General features: G+C 40.3%; 2 protein-coding genes across 2 annotated transcripts; one reads left to right on the top strand and one right to left on the bottom strand.

Moving 5' to 3' along the window:
* Positions 1–2,113: 2,113 nt before the first annotated feature.
* LOC143892997 (protein THYLAKOID FORMATION1, chloroplastic-like) lies at positions 2,114–8,650 on the bottom strand. Its single transcript, XM_077397922.1, has 5 exons — positions 8,293–8,650; positions 7,056–7,323; positions 4,653–4,869; positions 3,434–3,549; positions 2,114–2,523 (listed from the first exon to the last, which is right to left on the bottom strand). Exons 1-5 carry the CDS (start codon positions 8,486–8,488, stop codon positions 2,430–2,432), a joined length of 891 nt encoding a protein of 296 aa, XP_077254037.1. The 5' UTR covers positions 8,489–8,650; the 3' UTR covers positions 2,114–2,429.
* A 1,398-nt stretch (positions 8,651–10,048) lies between these two features.
* On the top strand, positions 10,049–26,625 carry LOC143892998 (receptor-interacting protein). Its single transcript, XM_077397924.1, has 3 exons — positions 10,049–10,290; positions 10,456–10,625; positions 26,279–26,625. Exons 1-3 carry the CDS (start codon positions 10,062–10,064, stop codon positions 26,444–26,446), a joined length of 567 nt encoding a protein of 188 aa, XP_077254039.1. The 5' UTR covers positions 10,049–10,061; the 3' UTR covers positions 26,447–26,625.
* Positions 26,626–27,847: the final 1,222 nt, after the last annotated feature.

A 27,847-nucleotide genomic window follows, 5' to 3' on the forward strand; every position in this document is an offset into this window, starting at 1 on the left:
AACTCTCGAAGCCCATTATAAATGAAGGAAACCCTGAGTTTGTGCAATTATAAAAGATGGTAGTTCCAATATCAATAGCCTAAAAATGAGATTTTATATGGTGTAAGCCCTTATAGTCCCTTACTTTTTCAAAAAATACTGTACGAACCATACTATAGGATGATCCAAACCGTCCATGTGATGGGCAATAACTTAAATAGGTTGTGCCCAAAAATCACTTCCGTATGATGATCCCGACCCTCTTATCTACAGAGGAACTACATATTATGGAAACCTCTATACTATAGATCGGAGGGTTGGGACTATCCTGTAGAAATGATTTTTTGGGCACAGCTTATTTATGTTATGGTCCATCACATGGACGGTTTGGATCATCCTATAGGGTGGTCCGTACAGTACTTTTTGAAAAATAAGGGACTATTAAGGACTTACACCACATAAATCCAGAGGATAGCCTTTTCAACCATGTTGAATCCCTGCAAAGCAGACAATGCAAGGAAGATAACCCCCTGGGATGCAGACTGGATGATTCAGATCAGAAACGGATACAGGATCCAAGAACATCTTGTGAGCCCTCAATGTTGGGTTCTTCCCCCTCGTAGAAAAAGAAAAGAAAAAACAAGAAGAAGAAAAATCAAAGGCCCACTATCCCTTATGATCCTGAAACGGTAAAGGAGTTCTCTCCCCCGCCGGCCCCACAGTGAACCAATACATTTGCCCATCAGTGGGCGAGCAAACGGAGACGGAATCCTCACCTGTATGTACAGGAGTGAAGTTGAAGACGAGGGTAGATGTGGAAATTCCGTCAACATCCAGCTTGAAGACGCCTCGGGATGAGCATGAAAATGGTAAGTCAGGTCCAAGGAGGGCTGGCAAGGCAGATAGCCTTTCTGACTTGTCAAAGGAAATGGAAAAGGACAAAACCCTACTGGGAGAAAGCAAATGGGCCAACGGTGGTATTTCTCAACAGGGAAAAATATTACAGGGTGGGCGTCTCGAGAAACAGCTGGGTTTGTCAGCTCAAAAAACATGGTCCGTGCCTAGAGAGAGAAAAGACCCAAACTTCAAATGAAAATTTGGAGCCGGAAAATAATTTTCACACAAATTGGCCTCCATTGCAACCATCAGACCAAGGGCCAAAGGAAATCCTAACACCTGGACATGCTTGGAGCTCCCTATTTGATAATAGAGAGGTTCAAAACTCACACAAACTAGAGCGACTGGGAAGAGGAAGAAGCAGACTGAGACATTGAGTTCGAAGATGAGGAATTGGAGCCAAAAGATCGGAAGTGGGAAACATCCCTTATTGGGTATTTCTTGTTGGAGCGGCTTTGAATGGTGCCGCCCAGAATGTGGCAATGCTTATCATTGGAGCGGTATTTCTTGTCTACGTCTACCTGCCAGAGACTAAGAACGTTCCCATCGAAGAAATGGTGTTCGTTTGGAAGCGCCACTCTTCATTGACGACGATGACATTCCTAAAGTTAATATTAATTTATGCCCATGTCAATAGTGTACTGAAATATTCAACCATTGTATTTTGCCAAGGCCACTTAAGAGTTCAGTCTAAAACTGATAATTAGACATCAGTTTTGGACTCAAAATCCAAAACAAATAGGGCCTTAGAGGTTTAATGCAGTGTCACAAAAAGTTCACTAAAAGTTTGTAGAGGAGTGCTAAACTGAAGGGCTCCTTGTAAAAATCGGCGGCAAACTAATTTATCTTTCTGAACTTAGCAAAGCTGTGGCAGCTGTTGCTTTGAGCATTTTAATACTACAAACTAATTTATCTTTCTTAATTACGGAGTGTACTTTACCATAAACAGTTTCTTAGTTTCAATGGGAAACAATAATTGATGTTTTTGGGAATCCTGATTACACAATTGCTAATTGAGGCTTCCTTATCTATCCATCTCTTTGAAGAATGCCAAACAGGGTGCACCCTTTCTTGGCCCAAAAATTATGGGAAAGGAAAATCATATGCAATTTCTTTTCCTAGTTTTCAAGGTTTTCTTTGATTATTAGGACATGACCAAGGAGGTCACATACATCTAAAACTAAAAGGGCAGAGCTAATGGTGCAACTCAATGGACATGGGGATTTCAAAACTTGGGTTACTGTGGAAAATGCACATCCATATGCATCTTATATTTCACAAATAAGAACATTGATAATACAATTGAAACAGAAAACAAAAAGGGAGAACAAAACAGCTAAACGCATGATGTATCTGGATCCCCACACTAATACTACAATTGAAGTTTGAACCCCATCCCATACTCTGAAATACTACAATTGAAGCTTAAACCCTGTCCTCATAGGAGGCACATGAAACATGGGGGGCTCCAGTATGCCCCAAAGATAATAAAAAACTCATTTTGTCAAAGCTTCCTGAAAAACTCGTGGAGTTTGATCCGCTAGCTTGCACACTTATATACCTGCATATCGAGAGTCTGCTATGCATTTTGTAACAGCCTCGTTAGCCTTCTGAGTTTCAGCTCTTTCGGCTCTTTTTTTCTTTTCTCTGCAAGAGAAAAACAATGTGGAAAGGTTTGTTGTTATCTCATATCAGGACAGAGGTGAATATCAAAAGTGCATAGTGGAACAATTATCAAGTATTCATGCATGACTGCCAAGGGATGTGTACTAAATCCTAACCTCGCAGCTACAATAGTTTGAGTGGACAGTTGCAGTTAAAGGGTCCTGAACTGTGTTTCACTTTGACACTACTCTAGTGGGAGATAAATATGTTAGAAAGTTTCTAATTTAAGTGGCCTTGCATTGGCAAGTGCACGGGGTTTTGGAAGAGCCTGGGCATGAAGTTTTAACTTTGGCATGTTGCCAAAGTTAGCCTCAAGAAAAAGATGAAAATGGCAATGTTTTGGAAAGCTTAATGGGATGGTGGGTTTTGGAAAGAGTGTCATGAATCAATAATATCACTAGAGACTTTATGCTGGAGTACTAGCTTTCACTGCAGTCTTAAGTCCTTGTTGTGTTGTACTTTGATTGGAGATTTATCGTTTTCAGTCCTGATTATGTAGCTGTTGCCTGATCACCACGATTGAGGACTATATGTTATTTTTTGACTGATAAATAAAATATGATACTATTAAAAAAAACACGGACGCACAACCCATTTTGAAGTATATGGATGTTATAACTCAAATTCCTGGAGGACCCGTGACAGTAAATTTCAACTTTCTTTTATGAGGCTAAAATCTTCCACATTTCAAGGCTCTGACCCTTGCATTCCACAGTCACATGAAGCACTGGACTTTTGCTGTGGAATCCATAAGGTTATAGGCAAAGGCGCTTTATGATATCATTTATTTACATCAACTATATGCAACATTTATTTCAACTTAACAAAATGAAGATTTCTACCATGACAGAGAAAATAGGAGGTAACTAATTTTATAGGGCGTGTTTTGTACCTGTCCACATACTCCTTTTGCAGTTCCTTAGCTTGAACCAACTTGGAGAGAAGGTTTCGGTATACATCAAGATCTCTATCCACATTTAGTTTATTGATGTTTAAGGCTGTACAAAGCTGTTAGATGACAAGCGATTAGTAATTGTCAAGCCACGTATCTATAGAAACTACAGTTCTTTGAGGACATGGTTTGGTGATAAAATGGTTCAGTAACAAGTTTACATGAAGAGCTCTGGCAGCCGCATGTAAGTTCAATTTATTTGCATTTATGTAGAACTATATGAACCAAATCTGAGCGTTGCATTACTAAATCATATATGCATTATGGATTGGAAGAGATAAGAACATGTAAGACTGAAGAGAAAAAAAAATACAATTACAGCCAATCAATAAATAAAATATATGTCGAAGAAACAAAGCAGTTGCCAAAAGAGTTCGACTTGAAGAGCATGATCAGATAGGGACAACAGAACTTAAAACTTTGTTTCATGTCTTGTCAAGAACGTCAAACGTTCTCTCTATCAAACAAGAAATGCAACAATGTGTGTTCTGTAGTATTTGAGAACTATTAGTATGTAAGGTCCTGAGCATTTAAAACCATTAGTTGAAAATGTAGGAAATGACAGCATGTATCTAGTACAAAATATATAAAATGTTATGTGATTAAAGGAAACACGAATGTGGTTTCATTAGCAGATTGCCTAACTTGATGGAAAACAATGGTCATGCAATAGATCATTCATTAACCTACTATATGGAGCCATTAAAAAATTAACCTAATATATGGACTGAATTAAAGTTACAGTGAAAACCAATAATTTCAAAGTATTATTACAATAAACTTGTCTTCAAAACCAGAAAAGAATGGCTATGTTGTGATAGCACATCATAAATCACAGTAAATAAATAAAAAAACCTCTAATAAGTCTCAGATACTGAAAGTAGGGAATGCCACAGAAATTTGACCTAATAAAGCAAATGTGATACAGAATATAATGAAAATATTGCCAAGTATTGAGACAAGAGCAAGACAAATACTCTCTAACACTGCAGACAACACTAACATAAAAAGTATACGATCTCTCAAAGGAAAGTCCAACAGAGGCAAAAGAAAACAGCAATAATGCTTCAATGAAAAAAATGAAATGAAAGAATATTCATAAAATATGACTAAATTTTTATAAGAACTTGAGCAATCCAGTAATGGCAGAAGGCTAAACCTTTTCTAAGACAGTCGGCTCTGTTGCATTCGCTAGCTCAAGAAGACGAAACAGCCCAATTGCAAAGAAACGGCTGTAGCTGAAATTCCCCTTACCTCCAGCTCGTTCAGAAATAAGTTTTAAAATCTTCTCAACTTCTCCTTCTTTAGATGGAAACTCAACTAATGAACTGGCATTCTGAACACGGGCCCACTCTTCCAACTTTTGTGCATCAATTCTGCAGTAAAAACAATCATCAAAGGCAAATGCATATTCTTGCAGGTCAAAAGATCCTAATGTAAATTTGAAAAAATTGATAAAACAATGTGAAGTACATTATTGCAGAATATACTTGAGAGTTATCAAATATAGACAATGAACATATAGTTCATTTCTCAATAGTTACTATAAGGATATCTACTCAGTTGAGCCTAAAAAAAGGAGATTGATGGCACATGAGAAAAGTTTGTAAGATAAGCTTGACCAAAGGGGTGCACGCCCTCATTTGGTAGTCAAAACAAATTCCAAACCTTGAGTGTTTATTGTATGTCTGGTTACATCTGATACCAATAAGGGACCCTGGAGGGAAATTCAGATCAATAATGTTTATATGGAGGCCAACACTCTGGCTGACAGCATGACTAACAGAGGAGCCAAGCAACCCCAATTTTGAACCAGGTTCTCATCCCTTTAAGTCGTATTCTATTGTAAAACCAAAACATTCTTCATTTCTTTGTGACCCAAAGACCAAAATGGGTTCAATCAATCTTATAAAATCAGCAAGATGACCAATAACCCTTTAAGAAAACAAAATTCTGTAGTTGGGAAACAAATCATATTATGTTAAAACAGAGATTTGGCCCTAGAAGAGGAGACTTCCTCTGACATTCTCAACTCATACCAGGGATATCACAAGGAATCCTTGCATAACTTCTTTTTTCTTTTGAATGATAGGAATCCTTGCATAATTTGAAGACTTGAAGAGCGGACCAAAGGGCTTACATTTTAGGTGTTGAGAGCTGATGAATGACCCATGCGAACATCAACAAAGATAGTTCAGAACAAATGCAGAGGAAGTTAACGACACTTTGTATTATCTAAATATGAAACAAACATTTATTTGCATGTAAGATTTAGCAATTTATAAAATCAGAGTCAGACGAGAAGTCAGCCAAGGTGAAAAGAGTAGAATCGCATAATTAAAATGAGAACAAGCCAAACCAAGCTTGGTCAAAAGTTGAAGCCCGAACTCTAATTTGGGCTGAGCTTGATCAAGGGTCGTCCAGCCCGTTATAGGCCCGGGCCCGATAAATATTTACTATATAATTTTTCAGGATTTTTTATACCTTAAAAATAACAGTAGATATTAATTAAATAGGTACTTAGACATTCTCTGTCTCTTTATGATATTAAATGGTTTTCTAGTTCAACACTTAAACAGGAATACGTTCAACATGTTTTTTTTGGATGGAATGTTCAACAGGTTTTTGGTTGTTAACTTGTCTTTGAGCTGGTACCTGGTCTCCTTACTCTGTGCTTGGCTTATAGTCTTTTCTCGTGCTGAAAATAAGAGGTGATGGGCAAGCCCGAACTCGGCTCGAAGCCCGTTGTGGAGTTTGGGCCGAGTTTGGGCAAAAACATTTTCTAATTTAGTCAGGCCCGAACTCGGCTCGTAGCCTGTTGTATAGACATGGGTTGAGTTTGAGCACCTCAGGCCCGCCCAAGTTCGGCCCGATTGACAGTCCTAGTTTTAGGACTTATTTTCGGATTCTTGTCTTGAAAGAGGGTTGAGAGCTCAAGAGGGGGGAAAAGGGTGTGCTAGGGTTTCTAGTGGGTATGGTGAGATAGACACTAATCTTCTCTTGTAATCTCTGAATCTTACATCGCCTCTGCCATGGAGCAGGCTTTGCCGAACCACGTAAATCTTTGTGTCTTTTGTGTGATTGCTTGTGTTTGTTGTTTCATTTTGCTTTGCCAATGAAATTGAATATTGGTATTTGGAGTTTTTCATAACATCAACTTTATATTATCTCGGATGAGTCAAAGGAGTTTTTATTGACTTGTTATAAAAACACCCAGAATCGTATCTGATATGTGATTACAGATATGGAGCCTATAGACACATGCTCTGATAGCCAACAGGATAATCAGTGATTACATGATGCAGAATAAGCAATGTAATCACCGATTGCATCTTACCGTTCACCATAAAAGGCTGGTATTGAATTGAATCCATTGCCTCAACATTGCAACCCTTACAATATTACATCTTAAAGTCCAAGACAAAAGGCTCAACACCACATGGCTATAGGCCCGTGAAGAACAAGTAAAGGAGAAATAAAGCAGTGATGTGAATTTTCTAAGGATTTGACTCATAACTGACAAAAACTGCAAAACTGTACTGTAATGGTCAAGACTCAAGACCTGTATTGTTCAGGATCCTCATTTAGAGCTTGGATGTAAGTTCTAAAAATTGCATCTCGGTCCTCATTGCTCGGGTACCCCTCCATAAGTTTATCATAGACAGTGACGAAACCAAGAGCAAATATCGCATCATACTGGTATGTCCTTTTGTACCTCATCAGATGTTGCTGTACGATTAGTTCTTGCAATACGGTATTGTATATGCTAGGAATGGGCCGCTTATATGCCTTGAGAAAATTCATCTTTGTTTCTGATACAGTGGGCACTTCTGTAAAAAAATCACCACCCGGTAAATAATTACTTCACTAGTTCAACATTCGATCATAGGCCAAAAATATCCAACCAATGCATTTTCTTATTGTAATTGTTAATATATCAAACAAATTCATTTTTCGTATGGTAATTGTTAATATATCAAACAAATACATTTTTGGTATGGTAATTGTTAATGTCTAAAGTTACTCTATAACCAGCATAATTTTTTGATCCCTGGATCAATTGCAGGATTGTAAGCATTGAAAGCTCTCCGATTACGAATATCTGAGGAGTACAAAAATTGGTTTAATTCCATCTCAATCACCACCAGGTGATTGGAACCAATCATCCAGGTGGTCTTACCAAAGAATGGCCATTGGTTCAAAGTATACAGGAATGGACAATCCAAGCCATTCTCCACTTCGTCATCTGCAAATGGATGGTTAAGAAAAATGTGGACAAAATGTTTGATTCAAACGGCATAAACACCGCCGATCGAACGGCTAGGATCGTCCAATCAGTGTGATGTTTAGGCAGTGACCCATCTGCTGCGTAAGTAACCATAATGTCATGTAATTGGTGATGCATTCCCCTTAACTTCCAACTCACTACTTAGGCCCTGTTCGTTTGAGATTGTGACAACCGATGGTGAGTCCTCAAACTGATTATTGGACTCAAAATTAATGCAATTTGAGTCCAATAATCGGTTCTCGGGCTCACCATTGGTTGTCATAATCTCAAACGAAGAGGGCCTTGAAAATTTTTTGTTGAAATTCAAGGAAATTTCAAAGGAAGAAACAAACAGAAAAACCAAAGAGAATCGAGAAAAACAAATGCATGTGAGCATGTCAGAGAAACGATTCAAATCAAAAGTTTTTAAGCAAATTGCCAAAATTACGACAAAAAAATAAACAGAGAACCCCAACAAATCCTATAAAAAACAAAATTAGAGAAGAAAATCACAAGGAGAAAAAAAAATCACCTGATACAGTTGTCATGCTCTGAACAACCATGCGGGAGCTCGAATTGGAGGTTCGAACACCGATCGAGTCGGAAAAGAAGCTCGCTCGTGATCGAAAAGCGTTGAAATTGGAAGAGAAAGACGGAGCTTTTCCGGATCCTTTCATTTCCAACGCTTGCCCTAATGCGGAGAAATATAAGGAGGAAATGGACGCCATTAAAGAAAGAGATGAATTTTTCAGAGAGATCAAAAATAATAACAGGAGAGAAGAAGAAGAATTTAGGGTTTTTATTGCTTCCTCATCGCGCAGAGGCCCATTTTTTCGAAAAGAAAAACACAATAAGGGAGAAGAGGAGGGAGAGGCCTGAAACTGAAAGAGAGGCTTATCCAGTATATAAAAATTACGCAATCTTAAACATTCTTCTGCCAATACAATTTTGACACGTTGCAAATAGGACAAACTGGCCAACCGTCGCTTTTTATTTCTAGTGGAGTGCTACAGTGAAGGACGCACTTTTCACATGTTATGATCTAGCCCACCGTACATGTTGCACACTATAGTGATCTTGTCCATTGATTTTTTGGGTTACCACTGGTTCACATTGCCGTTGGTCCAACTATGATCATGTAACCTTCCCTCCTTATCATCACCTCTATAAAGTAATGCATGATTTTAACAATTTTAAAAATTCACAAATAGACATCTCTTCTTTTTCTTTTTTTCTTGGCAGTGATAAATCGACCCCCAAAATGATAAATCGACTCCCCATGTGTCTATCTCTCTCTTCTTTCTCTCTCTAACGCAGAGGAGAGAGAAAGACACATGAGGAGTCGATTTATCACTCCCTTTGTTTTTTGGTCGACATATTGATCATGAGTGGCTTTGGATCATCCTATCAGCATCGGGCAATGAGTTGGACTGATGATGGTCCATCAGATCAGTGCAGCCCGATCAACATAAATGTCACCTCTACCTCTACTGCACCGCGCTACAAGTCTTCTTGTTTACTTAGTGGAATAAGCAGTCAATGGGGAGGAATTGGTTTTGCCTGGTACTTTCCTCAGAGTAGCGGTAAGTAATGTTTGGTTATCAACTCCGTAGAGTTGTGGGAGGATCAAGGATGTGTCATTATAGAGAGAGAAGAGAGGACGAGAGAGAAGGCATCATTCCTAAAAACAATCCAGGCAAGATTCAACTTTTTTTGTGGTTTTTAGGTTGGATATCAGAAGGAGGCCAAGAGGGTGATAATTAGTACGGGACATTCCTGGGAGTCTCTTAGCATTAGGATGCCAATGCTATGTTTGCAACCAAATAAAGGGTTTTGCTAATATATGTGGCACTCGATTAAAAGACAACCGATAGTAAACATATAATTTTTGGCTCCCAAAAGGGTAAATCTATGTGAAATCAAGACCGTTGATCTTGTAGAACATGATTTAACCATCCACGTGGTTTTGGTCCCATTCCCTGCGCATATCACATGCTTAGGATAAAGACGAACAAAAATCAGTGCTTTAGCTTCTTTTTTTTTGAAGAAAACGTGACTTAATGGATCAAGGGCCCACGATCATCCGATCAAGATATTTCTCATTAGGTGGGACTTTATGGCCTTATTTCGGATTAATGGATCTGATCAGTAAACGTGAGGCACAAGCGGGGCCCCATAGCCATAAGTGTCAGTTTACGAAGAAGCCAAATAGCCCCTCTTCCAAGCGTTTTCCATGTTAAAGCACCAAGCAAGGGAAAAGTGGTATCCCATAGATATGTTGAATGGAGGTAGAATACAGGCATGTCAGCATCGTCTTTCTCCACCACAGAAAAAAAAAAAAAAAAACTCAACAGAGATAAACCTTACTCCCATCTCTCTTCCTCTTCTCGACCAATCTCCACAAAACCATCAACTCTTCTAAAATCCTTCTCAAGTATGGTATTATTAAAGGCTTACAAGCACCATTTTCATCCTCCGCTTGCTCTCAACCCTCCAAAGCTTCCAAACCCGGCTCAATCATTCCATCAAAGTACTCTCTCTCTCTCTCTCTCTCTCTCTCTCTCTCTCTCTCTCTCTCATCTGCTTCTTTGTGGAAAATCTAATGTAAATATTTTGAGTCCAACCTAAGACCCAGAAATGTAATGTATCTTTCAAATGCTGAAATATGTAAATCATGTGTTGAAAATCTGTACAGTTGCAGCTAGGAAAGCTATGGATGGAACGAGAGGAAAGAGGCTTGTGGTGAGAGGATCACTAGGAGAAGAGAAGAAGAACGAAAAGAGAAGCTTTCTTAGTCTTGAAGAAGCGGGTCTAGTTGAGATTTCAGGATTGAGCAGTCACGAGCGGTTCCTATGTCGATTAACCGTGAGTAGGGAAACTCTCAATCTTCTTTTTCTCTCATTTTATTTTCCTTCTGTTCTTCTTTATTAATTTCCAGATTTCTTTATGAGGGAGGAAAATCTTATTGAACAGCCATTATTTTTGTTTGGGCTCCAACAACTATAAAATGGGCGTAAAATTTGTTTCACGCCATTTTGGTGAGAAGAATCTCCGGAGAAATTATATGGTGGCCGCCATTTACATATAAAGGGCGAAGAGAGAAAAAATCAACGTGAAGGTAAAAGCCGAAAAGGGGAGTTTGACCTGGATAAAAAGTCAAGGGGGAGGGTTTTTTCTCTCTCTACCCTTTTGACGCCGGCCACCATATAAAAACTCTAATCTCCGTACCACAATGAGTTATCGCCACGTGTGCAGGGATAAGTGATGCAGGTGCATCTCGCACTATCACGAGATCAATGGTTAAGATCATCGGAACATTAATTGGATCGTCTAAGATACGGCATCTAAATCAACGGCCTGCATTGATCGCTAGTGTTTGATTTATTATACTTTTTTCTTTCTAATTTTATTGGGACGAATTTAGGAGTAGTCGTTCAAAAGTATCTTGGATTTTGAATACTTTTAGATATTTTAGGAGATTTAGAGAGATAATACGAATTTTAGCGTTAGTAGAAAAGTAAGAGTTGGACGTTTTGGGGTTCTTTTTAGTAGTTTGTTTTGCTTAGGAGAGAAATTGTAGGAAAAGTAAATTTAGATAAATTGTGAGATCTTTTAGAGATTTGATTTAGCAAAATTATAGGAGTTCTTTTGGTTTAAACGTCCAAAGTGGATTGGAATTTGAGTTTTAGTAGGAATAGGAAAATGCCCATGTAAACTCTTTAAGTACTCCACCATTGTAAATTATTTACAGCTTTATTGATTGAAATTTTGGTTGCCTTTTCTTCCCTTTTATTGCTGTTTGTTGCTTTTGGAGAACGCACAAGAAGACCCATCTGCTGCTCATATTTCTTTGCCCCTTGAATCGATATACGCCCCCGCATTATTTGGTATCGGAGCTTAGGGATCAAATGATTCCATCTCCTTTGTAATCTTGGGGTGGGAAAAAAATAAAGCCGCCATCATGCTTTCACCACGATCTCAATTAGTTCTAATATTGGAGAAGATGGAGAATATTCTTAAGATCCAAGAAGAGATGTATCAGAGGCCGGAAGATATGTATCAGAAGCGGGAAGAGATGTACGAGAGACGAGAAAATATGATTAAACAGCTTCAAGGAGTGATCCAACGTTTGAATGAACATCTTGATGAAAAGGAAAGATCAACGTTCAGTTCGTCAACAAAGGATATTAAAGATTCCCTTGAAGAAGATAAAATTCAATAAGAAGATCCACCGAAAATAGATGAATCTCTTCAAGATGCCGATGATCACGAATCGATTAAAAACGATCTCACACCAGAAAAACATCGTGTCTGCCTCAATGAATACGAAGCCCTTGATCCCGATCGAAGTGAAAGCTACTTTCTGCCTTCGCCGCCAAAATTCAAAGACTACAGTCACTACATCGAGGGCCTGCTTTCCGATTGAATCAAATCATGCCGCCAGTCAAAGCATGTCAGAATAATTGCCCAATGAAAATATTTGATCCATTGGAAAGGCCTCAAATTCGAAGTCGGAGCGAGAATCGCGTACGGTTTTATCTAGCTTGATCTGAACTCGTGGTCGAGTTCTTTTCAAGAAAGGGGGTCTGATGTAGGTGCATCTCGCACTATCACGAGATCAATGGTCAAGATCATCTGAACATTAATTGGATCGTCCAAGACATGGCATCTAAATCAACGGCCTGCATTAATCGCTAGTGTTTGATTTATTAGACTTTTTTCTTTCTAATTTATTGGGACGAATTTATGAATAGTCGTTCAAAAGTATCTTCGATTTTGGATACTTTTAGATATTTTAGGAGAGTTAGAGAGATATTAGGAATTTTAGTGTTAGAAGAAAAGTAAGAGTTGGACGTTTTAGGGTTCTTTTTAGTAGTTTGTTTTGCTTAGGAGAGAAATTGTAGGAAAAGTAGATTTAGATGAATTGGGAGATCTTTTAGAGATTTGATTTAGCAAAATTATAGGAGTTCTTTTGGTTTAAACGTCCAAAGTCGATTGGAATTTGAGTTTTAGTAGGAATAGGAAAATGCCCATGTAAACTCTTTAAGTACTCCACCATTGTAAATTATTTACAACTTTATTGATTGAAAATTTGGTTGCCTTTTGTTGCCTTTTATTGCTTTTGGAGAACGCACAAGAAGAGCCATCTGCTGCTCTCTTTGATCCTCCACTATAGAGCCATCTGCTGTTCTTCAATTGAGCCATCTGCTGCTCATATTTCTTTGCCCCTTGAATCGATATACGCCCCTGTGTTAATAAGGTCAGTCACTATATATAATTTGTGGTCACAAATCTGACATATTGCCCTTAGCACCACCACCATCAATCTAGTTCTTTAATCGAGCTTAATGAAAAATATTAGAATGTCTCAACCATAGAGAGGGATCTCGATTCACCATCTGTCTCGATTCTAGTGGTAGTTGTAGTTGCTAGGATTTTAGTTCTTTTTTTTTTCTTATAAACACAAAAAAAGGGAAAATTGTGGTACCCGATCCCGCGAGAGGGGTGTGGGCGCGAGCCGCCGCGCTCTCTCTCTTGGTCTCTCGTAACCACGCGATTGGCGTGTGCATTTAATTATTGATTTGAATTCGTCTTTCATGTGAACTTGGGATCACTAAGGCAATCCGAATTCCACACGAAAGAGACTGACAGAGTCGCCACCTAGATGTGGGATCTAGGACCCATAATTAACCAGAAATCTAGACTCGCTACCTGGTTACGAGAATGGAAGGTATGGGGAGTTATCCACCACATGCACCATTCCTGCCCGATAATCGGTCTTCGATTCCAAAAGCTAACTCTTTTAAATTTATTTTAAATGGCTCATTCAACTCTATGTTTATGTGCGAACTAAGTGACATGCATCCTAGAATTCTAATTTCAATGGAAAGTCCTAAGTGATTTGATTAAGCATTTACAAGAATATTAATATACAAAACACCACAATTTGTTTGTGGTGCCGACTCGCGGGTGGTATGCCATCAGACATCCAAGCTGCCTACGTACCCAAGCCTCACTGGGATCAGAGTCGACGTAGTTCGGTGCACCTAAGCTAAGTTACATATGCCTAACTCAACTAAGACACCGACCTAGACGGGATTGACTGTTTCAACAGTTTTAAGAGAAGTTATTTAATTCAAGTTGAGGATTTTATTATCTTAGGATTTCATCGAAGATGCTATATGATTCTTATCTAAATGCAAGTTGTCCCTTAGACTAATGCAGGTTTGCCTACATCCTAGTTTACTAGGCTTGTCCTAGGGAAAGAGTTGGTGACTAGTGTAACTAGACCTATGGCACGGTTGCTATACATAGCAAGCGTCTGTGATGAGGCTGGACTCCTAACTCTAGGACTCCCTAAAACCTAAGACTCCCTAAAACTTAGGACACGACACGACACCGGTGTTCCTAAATTGGGCTCTAAGGGTCCTTACGACGGAAACCGTAATCCAACGGTTCCGAGAGACACGAGATGAATCGATTTCAGTTCTTGAGGTTAGTGAAAAAAGGGATGGAAGAGATGATGAAATAGTGTGAGGGAATGAGAAAGATAGAGAAAGGTGCGACTGAACTTGGGAGTGCCAAATTGCCTACGTACCCCGCGATGGGGATCAAGCCACACGTAGTTCCGCTGGCGAGGTTGCTTGGATTTTGGAAGACAGAATTGGTATTTGTATCTGGAATCGGGTTTGCATTTGAGCATTGGACTTGAGATTCAGAAACATTGATCTAGCAATGGGATTTTGGAATTGGGAATTTGCATCAAAGAATTGAGCATATAGGAATCATCAAGGGTTTGAATTTTCGGAATTCAAAGTGGGCGGGCTTATGAGATTCGGCCAAATGGATTCAGACATGCGACTCGGATTGTGTTGGGATATTACTTGGTTGGATTGGGTTAATGGTTAGGGTCAAGTGAGTCGGGTCTAAGTTAGGAGCAAACCCGAGACTAGCCATGGTCTAACTAGGAGGAAGCAGGGTACAAACCAGGGTGCGGACCAGGGTGCACCAGGGTGCGAACCAGCAGGGAACCAGGGTGCGAACCAGCAGGGGAACCAGGGTGCAACCAGCAGGGAACCTGGGTGCAACCAGCAGCGAACCTGGGTGCGAACCAGCAGGGAACCAGGGTGCGAACCAGCAGGGGAACCAGGGTGCAACCAGGAGGGAACCTGGGTGCAACCAGCAGCGAACCTGGGTGCAACCAGGGTCTAACCAGAGTGCGAACCAGCAGGGAACCAGGGTGCGAACCAATATCGAACCAGGGTGCGAACCAGTAGGGAACCAGGGTGCAACCAGCAGGGAACCAGGGTGCAACCAGTAGGGAACCAGGGTGCAACCAGCAGGGGAACCAGGGTGCGAATCAGTAGGGAACCAGGGTGCAACCAGCATCGAACCTGGGTGCAACCAGCAGCGAACCTGGGTGCAACCAGGGTCTAACCAGAGGCTAACCAGGGGAAAACGGACCCTACATGCTTCCTAACATGGTTTTTCTTTTAAAGTAAAAGATATGCATGAAAACAGACCCTACATAGAATTGAAATAAATGCCTACCTCTTTGGAAACCCACTTTGTGTTTGATTTTTCTTTGATGTTAATTCCTTGAAGATGATTCCTTGCTTGATAATGACTGCTTTTGATATATATCACCCAACGTATAAAATCACCCGATCCGGCAAGGATGGCCGAACCCTTGAAGAGATGAGGGAGAGGGATGAATTTTCTAAGAGAGGGGTTCTTTTTTCTTCTTCTCTTGGATGGTGGGATGAGAGGGTATTTATAGGAGAATGGGATAGGAGGTTAGGTGAGGTTAGGTGAGGTTAGGTAAGGTTAGGTGAGGTTAGGTGAGGTTAGGTGAGGTTTGAATGGTTAGGATGAGAGGAGAGGTTAGGTGAGGTTAGGTGAGGTTTGGATGGTTAGGATGAGAGGAGAGGTTAGGTGGTTTTGGATGGTTAGACCCAGGTCAAGATCTGCCATTGATCTAACGATTTATGGAAATCGGGTCTCGGAATGGAATCAGGGTCCGGGCTATGAAGTGACCCTAGCTTATTTTGTCCCGATTGATGATCCGTAATGTCAGATCAAGATATTAATGACCTAAAACATATAAATCAATGATAGAGGGGGTTCTCACATGGATTTAACACACTAAATTCACCAATCAGGGTATTTTTCAATTTTTCGGATCTAATCATCTCACCAGGTACATCTCTTTATCATTTTGTTTTTTTCAAAAAATTTGAGGATGCATACTTTACCAATGAAATTCTACGGATCAATATATTAGGTTATTGTTGGTTAAAGTAAAGCAAAATGTGGGTGTCTACAGATGCCCCTCTTTGGTAGAGACGACGTAGTCATCGAATACCAAAGTCAAAATGACAGAACCATTTTGCGCAGCTTTAATCGACAAATGACTCCCTAGACATAGTGCAACCTACTATAATGCAAGACCCTAGATGAAATCCTAGAATAAAAAAACTCGATGCGGCGCTGTTCACAAACGGGCAATTAGAGAATGAGATATCATTTTTGAATGGATTCTGAAGGGAAAGGACAAAGATCGTTCTCAAACAGTTTTTAGAAGGAGATGAGACGCCGCTCACAAGCGGGTTCAACGAGGATAAGAAGCATTCCCAAATGGACTTGGACAATGAGGCACCGTTCACAAACGGCCTCAAGGAGGATAGAAAACTATTCACAAATGGACTCGAGAAAAGAGGCACCGTTCACAAACGGGCTCAAGGAGAAGACAAGACCATTCACAAATGGACTCGAGAAATGAGGCACCGTTCACAAACGGGCTCAAGGAGGACGATACCATTCACAAATGGATTCGAGAAAAGAGGCACCGTTCACAAACGGGCTCAAGGAGAAGACAAGACCATTCACAAATGGACTCGAGAAATGAGGCACCGTTCACAAACGGGCTCAAGGAGGACGATATCATTCACAAATGGATTCGAGAAAAGAGGCACCATTCACAAACGGGCTCAAGGATAAGACAAGACCATTCACAAATGGACTCGAGAAATGAGGCACCATTCACAAACGGGCTCAAAGAGAAGATGAGACCATTCACAAATGGACTCAGAGAATGAGACACCGTTCACAAACGGGTTCAAGGAGAAGACGAGACCATTGACAAATGGACTCAAAAAAATGAGGCACCATTCACAAACGGGCTCAAGGAGAAGACGAGACCATTCACAAATGGACTAGAGAAATGAGGCACCATTCACAAACAGGCTCAAGGAGGACATGAGACCATTCACAAATGGACTCAAAAAATGAGACACTGTTCACAAACGGGTTCAAGGAGAAGACGAGACCATTCACAAATGGACTCGAGAAATGAGGCCCCGTTCACAAACGGGCTCGAAGAATTTAGAGATTTTTTATGAACTTGAATTTGACGTAGGATTGGATTTTTTAATTTTTTTTAATTAAGGATTTGGATTTGATAAAAAATTTTTTTATTTTTGGAAAATGAGGTACCGTCCGCAAACGGGCTTAAGGAGAAGATGAGACCATTCACAAATGGACTCGAGAAATGAGGCCCCGTTCACAAACGGGCTCAAGGAGGACGATACCATTCACAAATGGATTCGAGAAAAGAGGCACCATTCACAAACGGGCTCAAGGATAAGACAAGACCATTCACAAATGGACTCGAGAAATGAGGCACCATTCACAAACGGGCTCAAGAAGAAGATGAGACCATTCACAAATGGACTCAGAGAATTGAGGCACCGTTCACAAACGGGCTCAAAGAGGACACGAGACCATTCACAAATGGACTCAGAAAATGAGGCACCGTTCACAAACGGGCTCAAGGAGAAGACGAGACCATTCCCAAATGGCCTCGAGAAAAGAGGCACCGTTCACAAACGGGCTCAAAGAGGACATGAGATTTTTCATGAACTTGAACTTGACGTAAGATTGGATTTGTTTGAATCGGGGATTGGATTTGATGAATTTTTTATTTTTGGGAAACGAGGTACCGTCCGCAAACGGGCTCAAGGAGAAGACGAGACCATTCACAAATGGCCTCGAGAAAAGAGGCACCGTTCACAAACGGGCTCGAAGAATTTAGAGGTTTTCATGAATTTGAATTTGACGTAGAATTGGATTTGATGAATTTTGGATTTTTTATTTTTTATTTATTTTTTGAACTCAATGAAATCGGGGACATTATAGATCGTGCCCAGTAAAGATATTGGAAACCAAGACTTTGACGAATGATGAGACGACCAACCTTATGAACGAAGAACCATTAGTAACAAGAATGGATTAGGAACACTTTTATGAAACTTCAACAAGATTTTTCTCAATGAGACTGTTGGTCTTGTCTTCTGGGGATTTTGATAACTGAAACCTTGAACAAGACATTTGAGATTGGTAATTTAGAACAATGGCTCTCTTGGATATAATCATGGAAAAGTGGGATTTGCCTCTTGACAGGTGTTTAGATAAACATTTCTTGACCAGGATAGTATTTAACAAACTGGAAGGAGATTCCGAATTTTAATGGTTCATCTTTCTGAGAAATTGGCTCAACCACCATTGCATCTGGGGCTCTTCCAAGCTTAAGGTGCCTTCCTGGGGTATGATATTTTTACGGAAGCTGGGCTTTCTGATGTTTCTACTTCTGAACTCTTCTGAGTTGATCTTCTTTGAAATGTAGCTGTTTGACTAGATTCTCGAACCCTTTCAGGTATAATTGCAGGGAGCTGCCTAGGCCGGGCCTCCTTCACCAAGACAGTTACATCATTTGGACATAGGAACGACGATTGACTCTTTCTAAAGAGAAAACTTAGATGAAAGGCACTACTCAAAGGATTGAGCAGCCCTGAAGGAGTGAACTTAGAATAACAAAGATTGACTGACTATACTGACAAACACAGTGATGCTTCTGACTTAGTTAATATTTTGTTTGGTAAGTCTATCCTTTCGAGGAATAGTTTTTCAATTGGTAAACACTGGACTTTTTCCTTAAAACAGTAATGCCTCAAGGATTAATTACGCCCCCTAAGATTGCTTAGCTTCAATGCCCCCAGTTTTGAGGATGTCACTTGAATTTGCTTAAACTTCAGTTGATCTTCAGTCTTGATACCGGCTGTAGCCTTCTTATAATGATTCTCTTACCGTGACCAAGTCACCTCTTCGGAGTTTTTAACTTGGCGGACCGTGCTAGCCTTAACTTTTGCCTGAACCACCTTTCTAGGTTTTTGATCCAGCAGGCTATCCCCTTAGCTTTTGCCTAAGCCGCCCTTTCGGGTTTTCAACTTAGCAGGGGAATGATCTTAAATTTTGCCTAGACCGCCCTTTCAGGTTTTCAGTCTAGCAGATCTTCAAACTCCATTCTTTTTCTTATTCATCATCATTTCATTTTTTTATTGTGTCTCGGGACCTAGCTCATTAGTTCTGAACACCAGAAGGACTTTTATAGGTAGGATAGGGCTTTTCAAAGAATGGCTTAAGGCTCAACAAAGATTTCGACCGAACCTGTGAACAGGTCGCCTACATATCCCAAGGTAGGAATCAGGTCGTGTGTAGTTCAGGGCGAATGCCCCTAGTTTGAAGATAAATTGCTTAAAGGTCGATTTTTTCCTTTTTTCTTTTCTTTCTGGAATAATTAACTTCTCTTCTTTTGAAACTTGTTCCTCTTTTTTTTTCTTTTTTTTGAAAGGATTGAATTTCTTTTCCTTTTTTTTTTCTTTTTTTTTGAATCGACCGAACTCGGTTTAACCGAGCTGCCTACGTACCCCAGTGTAGGGATCAGGTCTCGTGTAGTTCGGGGGAATGCCCCAAGTTTGATGGGTTTTCAAGAAAATTTGATTTAGGCTCGAAGGGTTTGCAAATCGGTATTCTTTTGACATTGGGTTTTGATTTTGGGATTTAATCGGCCAAAGGAGGCCTTTCGATGTTCAGATTGGGAATCGATCTAGGTTACTAGAGTCTGTCTGGTACTGATTATTTATTTCTTTTTTTTTCTCTTTTTTTTATTTTTTCACGGAGTTTGACGGCATTTCCAGGTAAGATAATGGATTTTCTTCTTTCAAGATTCTAATGCGTGCTTTCGGCTTTCATAGAGCGAAACTTGTTCTTCGACATCCTCCATCTATGGATTTGTAACTCTTGATATCTGATGATCACTTTTCAATGCTTGCTCTTGAACTTCTTATCTCGAATTTGATGGCTTCATGTTATGAATTTGAGAACCAAGGTCATCGATTGGAAATATGAAAGTTGTTTCTACTCCATGCCCCTTGCATAGCATATGATATTCACTTCATTCATTTTCTTTGAGCTTTCCATCTATGTCTTGCCCCTGGTATCGGTTGTAGCTTTTCTAGACAATCTTCTTATTCTTGAAATAATTTTATCAATTCTTCACACTCTTTAGAGGGTAATGTATTTTCAATCGGCATTCACTGAATCAAAGTTTCAGTGCCAGTGTTTATCATTTCAATTTCATCTTTGAAAGGTTGGGATTGGCGCTCCTCCTCTCGTTCAAGTAATTGCTGTGACTCAAGTGGAGTTTCGTCAATTTTGTCCTCATTTGAAGAGGGAGTCTTATTTTAAGATCAGAAGCACACTTAAGAACAGACACAAGTGAACTTTTTGGAACTGACCGAAATTTTATTTAAAGAAAAGCTATTACATCAGACGACCTATCCTGAACATGCTCAGGATTCACAACTCTAAATAAGAAAGGGAAACAGAAGATAACTTGCCTGGACTAGGCATTGACCTTTAACTGTAAGACCGGACTCAACAATTATACTGACCATGATGACTGACTCAACATAAAATAGTAAGTGACTAAAACTTTAACTGCTGCAACTGTTTGGCGTTGAAGGCTCGGCGAAGGCTGGTTCGTTCTGAACATCATCATGGCTGATACTTTCAATTTTGGACAATGATGACTGATTCGCATAGGGAAATGCCCCTAGCTCAAGGATTCTGAGAGTGAACTCTGAAGGACTTAGCAAAATAATCTTGAAAAAGGTAGCCCCTAGAGGAGGAACAGACCAGGGGTACAAGCAAGATTGGATTATCTGGACCAGGCATGATCAGATCATGAGAACGCATAATCGAAAGATTGTGAGATTCTGCATCTGCCAGTTAGGGGATGGCATGAAGATACGATCGAATCGTATGACAGAAGAACGAAAGACGCACGATCAAAAGATTAGATGAGATAGCATAAGATTGCTTTCAACGGATAGATCATGAATGACTAATCCTATGAGATCTTTGGAAATGATGGGATTTATATCCTAACTCAAAGGGAATTTTTTTTTTTCACATTTTATCAGTGTTACCTGAAGGCATCAACCTTAATCCTAATCTATCGGAGTGGAGAGAGAATCTCGACTCATGACTTTGTTCGTGTATATAAGGACCGATCGTGACCATTGGAAGATGGACCACGGCCTAATCTAGACACCAATGGGTAGGATATCCTAAACTAGGCTCACACACGTGATGCACATGTGTTCGTATACTACATGCATGTGTGGGTTAATCTAGGGGTAAGGCCGAGAGTTCCCTTAGCGCGAATCCATGTTCGATATACTGTACCAGTGTCCGGCGTATCAGTACGTGAACAAGAGATCCGTTTACGTACCATAAAGGTACTAGGCTAAGGGTGGAATGCTTCTCTAGCACAGAGGCACCAGGTGATGAAATCCCAGTCAACCATGCTAGATAACACTTCGGGTTCCTAAAATAGGACATGTGTGCACGTGAGATGCAAGGGTTTAGATGCAAGTGATGTAGGTGTGTGCAATATGTTCTCGCAATCTATGATGCCTTCAGGTTTTGTTAAATTAAGTTTGAGTAAAGTGTGATGAGAAAATAAAACAAGACAAACTAATCTAACAAGTATAGAGTTTTTACGAGCCAGTTAAATTAAATTCAAATGAATTATCTTTTGAAATTTTAATGAAGTTAGGTGGTCCCCAGCAGAGTCGCCAGACTGTGGTACCCTGATCCCGCGAGAGGGGTGTGGGCGCGAGCCGCCGCGCTCTCTCTCTTGGTCTCTCGTAACCACGCGATTGGCGTGTGCATTTAATTATTGATTTGAATTCGTCTTTCATGTGAACTTGGGATCACTAAGGCAATCCGAATTCCACACGAAAGAGACTGACAGAGTCGCCACCTAGATGTGGGATCTAGGACCCATAATTAACCAGAAATCTAGACTCGCTACCTGGTTACGAGAATGGAAGGTATGGGGAGTTATCCACCACATGCACCATTCCTGCCCGATAATCGGTCTTCGATTCCAAAAGCTAACTCTTTTAAATTTATTTTAAATGGCTCATTCAACTCTATGTTTATGTGCGAACTAAGTGACATGCATCCTAGAATTCTAATTTCAATGGAAAGTCCTAAGTGATTTGATTAAGCATTTACAAGAATATTAATATACAAAACACCACAATTTGTTTGTGGTGCCGACTCGCGGGTGGTATGCCATCAGACATCCAAGCTGCCTACGTACCCAAGCCTCACTGGGATCAGAGTCGACGTAGTTCGGTGCACCTAAGCTAAGTTACATATGCCTAACTCAACTAAGACACCGACCTAGACGGGATTGACTGTTTCAACAGTTTTAAGAGAAGTTATTTAATTCAAGTTGAGGATTTTATTATCTTAGGATTTCATCGAAGATGCTATATGATTCTTATCTAAATGCAAGTTGTCCCTTAGACTAATGCAGGTTTGCCTACATCCTAGTTTACTAGGCTTGTCCTAGGGAAAGAGTTGGTGACTAGTGTAACTAGACCTATGGCACGGTTGCTATACATAGCAAGCGTCTGTGATGAGGCTGGACTCCTAACTCTAGGACTCCCTAAAACCTAAGACTCCCTAAAACTTAGGACACGACACGACACCGGTGTTCCTAAATTGGGCTCTAAGGGTCCTTACGACGGAAACCGTAATCCAACGGTTCCGAGAGACACGAGATGAATCGATTTCAGTTCTTGAGGTTAGTGAAAAAAGGGATGGAAGAGATGATGAAATAGTGTGAGGGAATGAGAAAGATAGAGAAAGGTGCGACTGAACTTGGGAGTGCCAAATTGCCTACGTACCCCGCGATGGGGATCAAGCCACACGTAGTTCCGCTGGCGAGGTTGCTTGGATTTTGGAAGACAGAATTGGTATTTGTATCTGGAATCGGGTTTGCATTTGAGCATTGGACTTGAGATTCAGAAACATTGATCTAGCAATGGGATTTTGGAATTGGGAATTTGCATCAAAGAATTGAGCATATAGGAATCATCAAGGGTTTGAATTTTCGGAATTCAAAGTGGGCGGGCTTATGAGATTCGGCCAAATGGATTCAGACATGCGACTCGGATTGTGTTGGGATATTACTTGGTTGGATTGGGTTAATGGTTAGGGTCAAGTGAGTCGGGTCTAAGTTAGGAGCAAACCCGAGACTAGCCATGGTCTAACTAGGAGGAAGCAGGGTACAAACCAGGGTGCGGACCAGGGTGCACCAGGGTGCGAACCAGCAGGGAACCAGGGTGCGAACCAGCAGGGGAACCAGGGTGCAACCAGCAGGGAACCTGGGTGCAACCAGCAGCGAACCTGGGTGCGAACCAGCAGGGAACCAGGGTGCGAACCAGCAGGGGAACCAGGGTGCAACCAGGAGGGAACCTGGGTGCAACCAGCAGCGAACCTGGGTGCAACCAGGGTCTAACCAGAGTGCGAACCAGCAGGGAACCAGGGTGCGAACCAATATCGAACCAGGGTGCGAACCAGTAGGGAACCAGGGTGCAACCAGCAGGGAACCAGGGTGCAACCAGTAGGGAACCAGGGTGCAACCAGCAGGGGAACCAGGGTGCGAATCAGTAGGGAACCAGGGTGCAACCAGCATCGAACCTGGGTGCAACCAGCAGCGAACCTGGGTGCAACCAGGGTCTAACCAGAGGCTAACCAGGGGAAAACGGACCCTACATGCTTCCTAACATGGTTTTTCTTTTAAAGTAAAAGATATGCATGAAAACAGACCCTACATAGAATTGAAATAAATGCCTACCTCTTTGGAAACCCACTTTGTGTTTGATTTTTCTTTGATGTTAATTCCTTGAAGATGATTCCTTGCTTGATAATGACTGCTTTTGATATATATCACCCAACGTATAAAATCACCCGATCCGGCAAGGATGGCCGAACCCTTGAAGAGATGAGGGAGAGGGATGAATTTTCTAAGAGAGGGGTTCTTTTTTCTTCTTCTCTTGGATGGTGGGATGAGAGGGTATTTATAGGAGAATGGGATAGGAGGTTAGGTGAGGTTAGGTGAGGTTAGGTAAGGTTAGGTGAGGTTAGGTGAGGTTAGGTGAGGTTTGAATGGTTAGGATGAGAGGAGAGGTTAGGTGAGGTTAGGTGAGGTTTGGATGGTTAGGATGAGAGGAGAGGTTAGGTGGTTTTGGATGGTTAGACCCAGGTCAAGATCTGCCATTGATCTAACGATTTACGGAAATCGGGTCTCGGAATGGAATCAGGGTCCGGGCTATGAAGTGACCCTAGCTTATTTTGTCCCGATTGATGATCCGTAATGTCAGATCAAGATATTAATGACCTAAAACATATAAATCAATGATAGAGGGGGTTCTCACATGGATTTAACACACTAAATTCACCAATCAGGGTATTTTTCAATTTTTCGGATCTAATCATCTCACCAGGTACATCTCTTTATCATTTTGTTTTTTTCAAAAAATTTGAGGATGCATACTTTACCAATGAAATTCTACGGATCAATATATTAGGTTATTGTTGGTTAAAGTAAAGCAAAATGTGGGTGTCTACAAAAATAAATACTAAATTCCTAGTGTCCTATCTCCTCCACTTCGAGAGAACTCGCCCTCCAGTAACATCTGATGGTTCACATTAGCAACATTAGGTGAGAGAGATGACCCCCTTTCATATTGGACTGATCGAAGAAAATCGTATTTTTGATTAATCAAGGAAAACAATTCTATGCGGTGTGGGCCCATGAATCCTGTTGCATTGTTTGCTTAGCGTATTGCCCAAGGTTCAAGCCTCATCAGATGATCCTACCCCGTATGGTTCAAGGGTAATGAGATAGACACCTTCTTTAAGATGTCTCCAAACTCATTTAATTAATTCTTTGCTTGCTTCAATCTTGGGAATGGGTCTCATTTGACATGACATATGGGCCCACTTTGTCACCTTGTGGTGGCCTATCTGATCATATGTTTGCCGTGTGCACCGTATCTAGGCCTGCTTGTTTTGGATTTTAACAATTAATTGATATTGTGTCCAAAGCTGATTATTGGACGTATAAATGATTAAAATATCTTGCAGCCTAAGCTTTTGGAGTAATTGGTTGTTTCACATGCTATTGCCTCAGTTGTGATGCACAGAAACCGAAAAGAAGAGCTTTTTCAACACACTTGATGACTGCCTTAGATCATATGATGAGATATTAGACCAAGGGCAATGAGCTAGACTTGTGATGGCTGAAAAGATTTACGAGTCCAATTATCGTACCGATAGTGCGGCATACATGTTGTACAATGATCATTTTCCATAACAATCTGTCTGTGGGTTGGTTCCGAGTAAACTGGCATGTGGGGGAATGATATAGATGCTTAATTATGGCCGGTGATAAATCGACCCCCAAAATGATAAATCAACTCCCCATGTGTCTTTCTCTCTCTAATCCAGAGGAGAAAGAAAGAGACATGGGGAGTCGCTTTATCACTCCCCTTAATTATAAGGCATGTTTGGGAAACATGAAAAAATATCCCTTGGAATATTAGAGTGGTGCCAGTTGTGAGAGATGGGGGGAGAGGATGCAAGTGAGGGGAGCATGAAAAGCCCTTCATAAACATGGGGGAAAAAAAACAACTTAGAAGTAGCATATTGCTTTTCACTGTTTTTAGGGATTTCTCACACTCTGGCAACTTTCTATGGGAAAAAGCAATCTAACTCTCTTATTTTGATAATAGACTCTACTTCAGCATATTGTTACACACACTACATTTCCATTACACTTTATTTGAAATTTGCGCTACTAAATACCCCCATTAGCACTTCCACTTCACTTCACTTTAAAAAGTTTTTCTAAAAAAATATACTGGGGAATAAAAAGAGTAGGGCGATGATATTTCCCCAGTACGCATGCGCCCCCTGTAACATGATTTTAGGTCAAAAACCGTTAAAGTTGCCCACTTTTCAAGTCAAATCACGTTATAAGGGGGCGCATGCGCAATGCGGGGGGAGGGGGGGAAGTAAAAATACCACCTCCCAAAGAGTATTTTCGTATTAGTGGGCCATACCTTATTGGTAGGTGCTCAATCAAAAAAACCTCGAGGGGTCATGAACTCATCCCAGCTTAAGAAGAAAAAGAACCTCGAGGTCACAAAACTAGCACAATTTTCCAACACATTGTGATCTCCCATGTGTGGATTAATGATTTCAAATTAGAAAACTTGTTGATTAAAGTTTCATCATTGTTTTTTGTGTTCCAGATATCATCTTTGAATCTACTGAGAGTGATATCAGAGCAAGAAGGTTTTCCCATAGAGGAACTAAACGCCGGGAGGATTTGCGACTGGTTCATGAAGGACAAGCTCAAGAGAGAACAAAATTTGGGAACAGCAGTCCTTCAATGGGATGATTCTGACTTCCCCATGTAAGCTCCCGGATAGTGAACTAGGCAGCTAGCACCTTTTTTTTTATACGTACAAAAGAAAAACGGCATGCACTCTGCCTGAATGCTATTCATGTAGAAAATATGGGCTTTATGAACAAAAAGGAATGACAATGAAGTCTTTAGGAAAAATAACAGCATTAATACCAAGGGGCCATTTGGTTACGTGGATTTTAAAATACAAGTTTTAGTTTGAAAACAGTGTAAAAGAAGGTTCATGATTAGGCTGATGTATATAGGCTGTCGTGACAACGTTTCTTGGATTTTAAGTAAGAAATCCAGGTTTTAGTAATCTCTCCCGCATCCTGAGATATCTAAAACCTGGAAACATGGGATGATCTTTTTATTTTTATTTTTCGCTGACGACGGCTGGTTCGCTTCTTCTCTTGTCTCTCATTTCAAATTTTGAAGAAATCCTGGATTCTAACAACCCCTAGGTGTTATGTACCTCTCTCTCTCTCTCACACACACACACAGCCCGACAACCTTGGCCACCCTAATTTTATAAGAAAAGAAATATATATACTAAAGAATAACTCAGAATTTAGGGAAGTGATATTTACGCCTCTTTTGATCACCAGGGACACCCAGCGTCAGTCTATTAATGGCAAAAAGGGAGATGATGTACTTTATGTCAAAAAAATCCAGTGGCTTTGATTGCAAAGTACACTCGCAAATGGGTGTCCCTAGTGAGGAAAGGGGCGTAAATATCATTTCCCAGAATTTATTATCCTTCATGTGTACAGTTGGTAAATTTTAAATCTTTTGACTTTTGCATCCTGTTCCAAAATATAAATTTTAAGTTATATTTAATTCTTTTAATTAGGTAATAAAAGATGTGAAGAGAAAAATGAGGAGAGAAATGTTCTAGAAACACAAACAATGAAGCAAATAATACATCATCAAGTTTGGGGCTAGTGGACCAACTTTTAAAAAAGGAAATAAAAGCATACCATATGTTCTTTAGAATTACTTGATGTGATATGGGCACTTATTTTACATTTCTTTAAGCTTCATCTGCGTTGAAAAACCCAAAGCAATGGTCTCTACTCTCTAATTTAATGTGACCCTGCAAGACATTTGCATAATTCTTTTTTTATCCAGACAAGTTGGCCCGAGTTAGTTAGAATTCATTCACAAAATACTCTATTAACAATTTTATGTGTAATATAATAATGCAAAATGGTTTCGCTGCTTTCCATAAGACACCTTAATCCATGTGGGACCGGATTTATCTATATCTATCCATCATTCCATCTATACCGAAATGGGTAAACCTGGGTGCCCCGTGTGTCATTTAAAATCTTGCAAAGATAAAGATTCCTTTAACTATTAATTACCTTATGAATGTAATTAATTCATTAGCTATTAAAAATGTCTTCCTGTA

The sequence above is a fragment of the Tasmannia lanceolata genome, unplaced genomic scaffold (assembly GCF_043159265.1).
Source record: "Tasmannia lanceolata isolate RefF3 unplaced genomic scaffold, GAP_Taslan_0.1 ptg000015l, whole genome shotgun sequence".
NCBI lineage: Eukaryota > Viridiplantae > Streptophyta > Magnoliopsida > Canellales > Winteraceae > Tasmannia > Tasmannia lanceolata.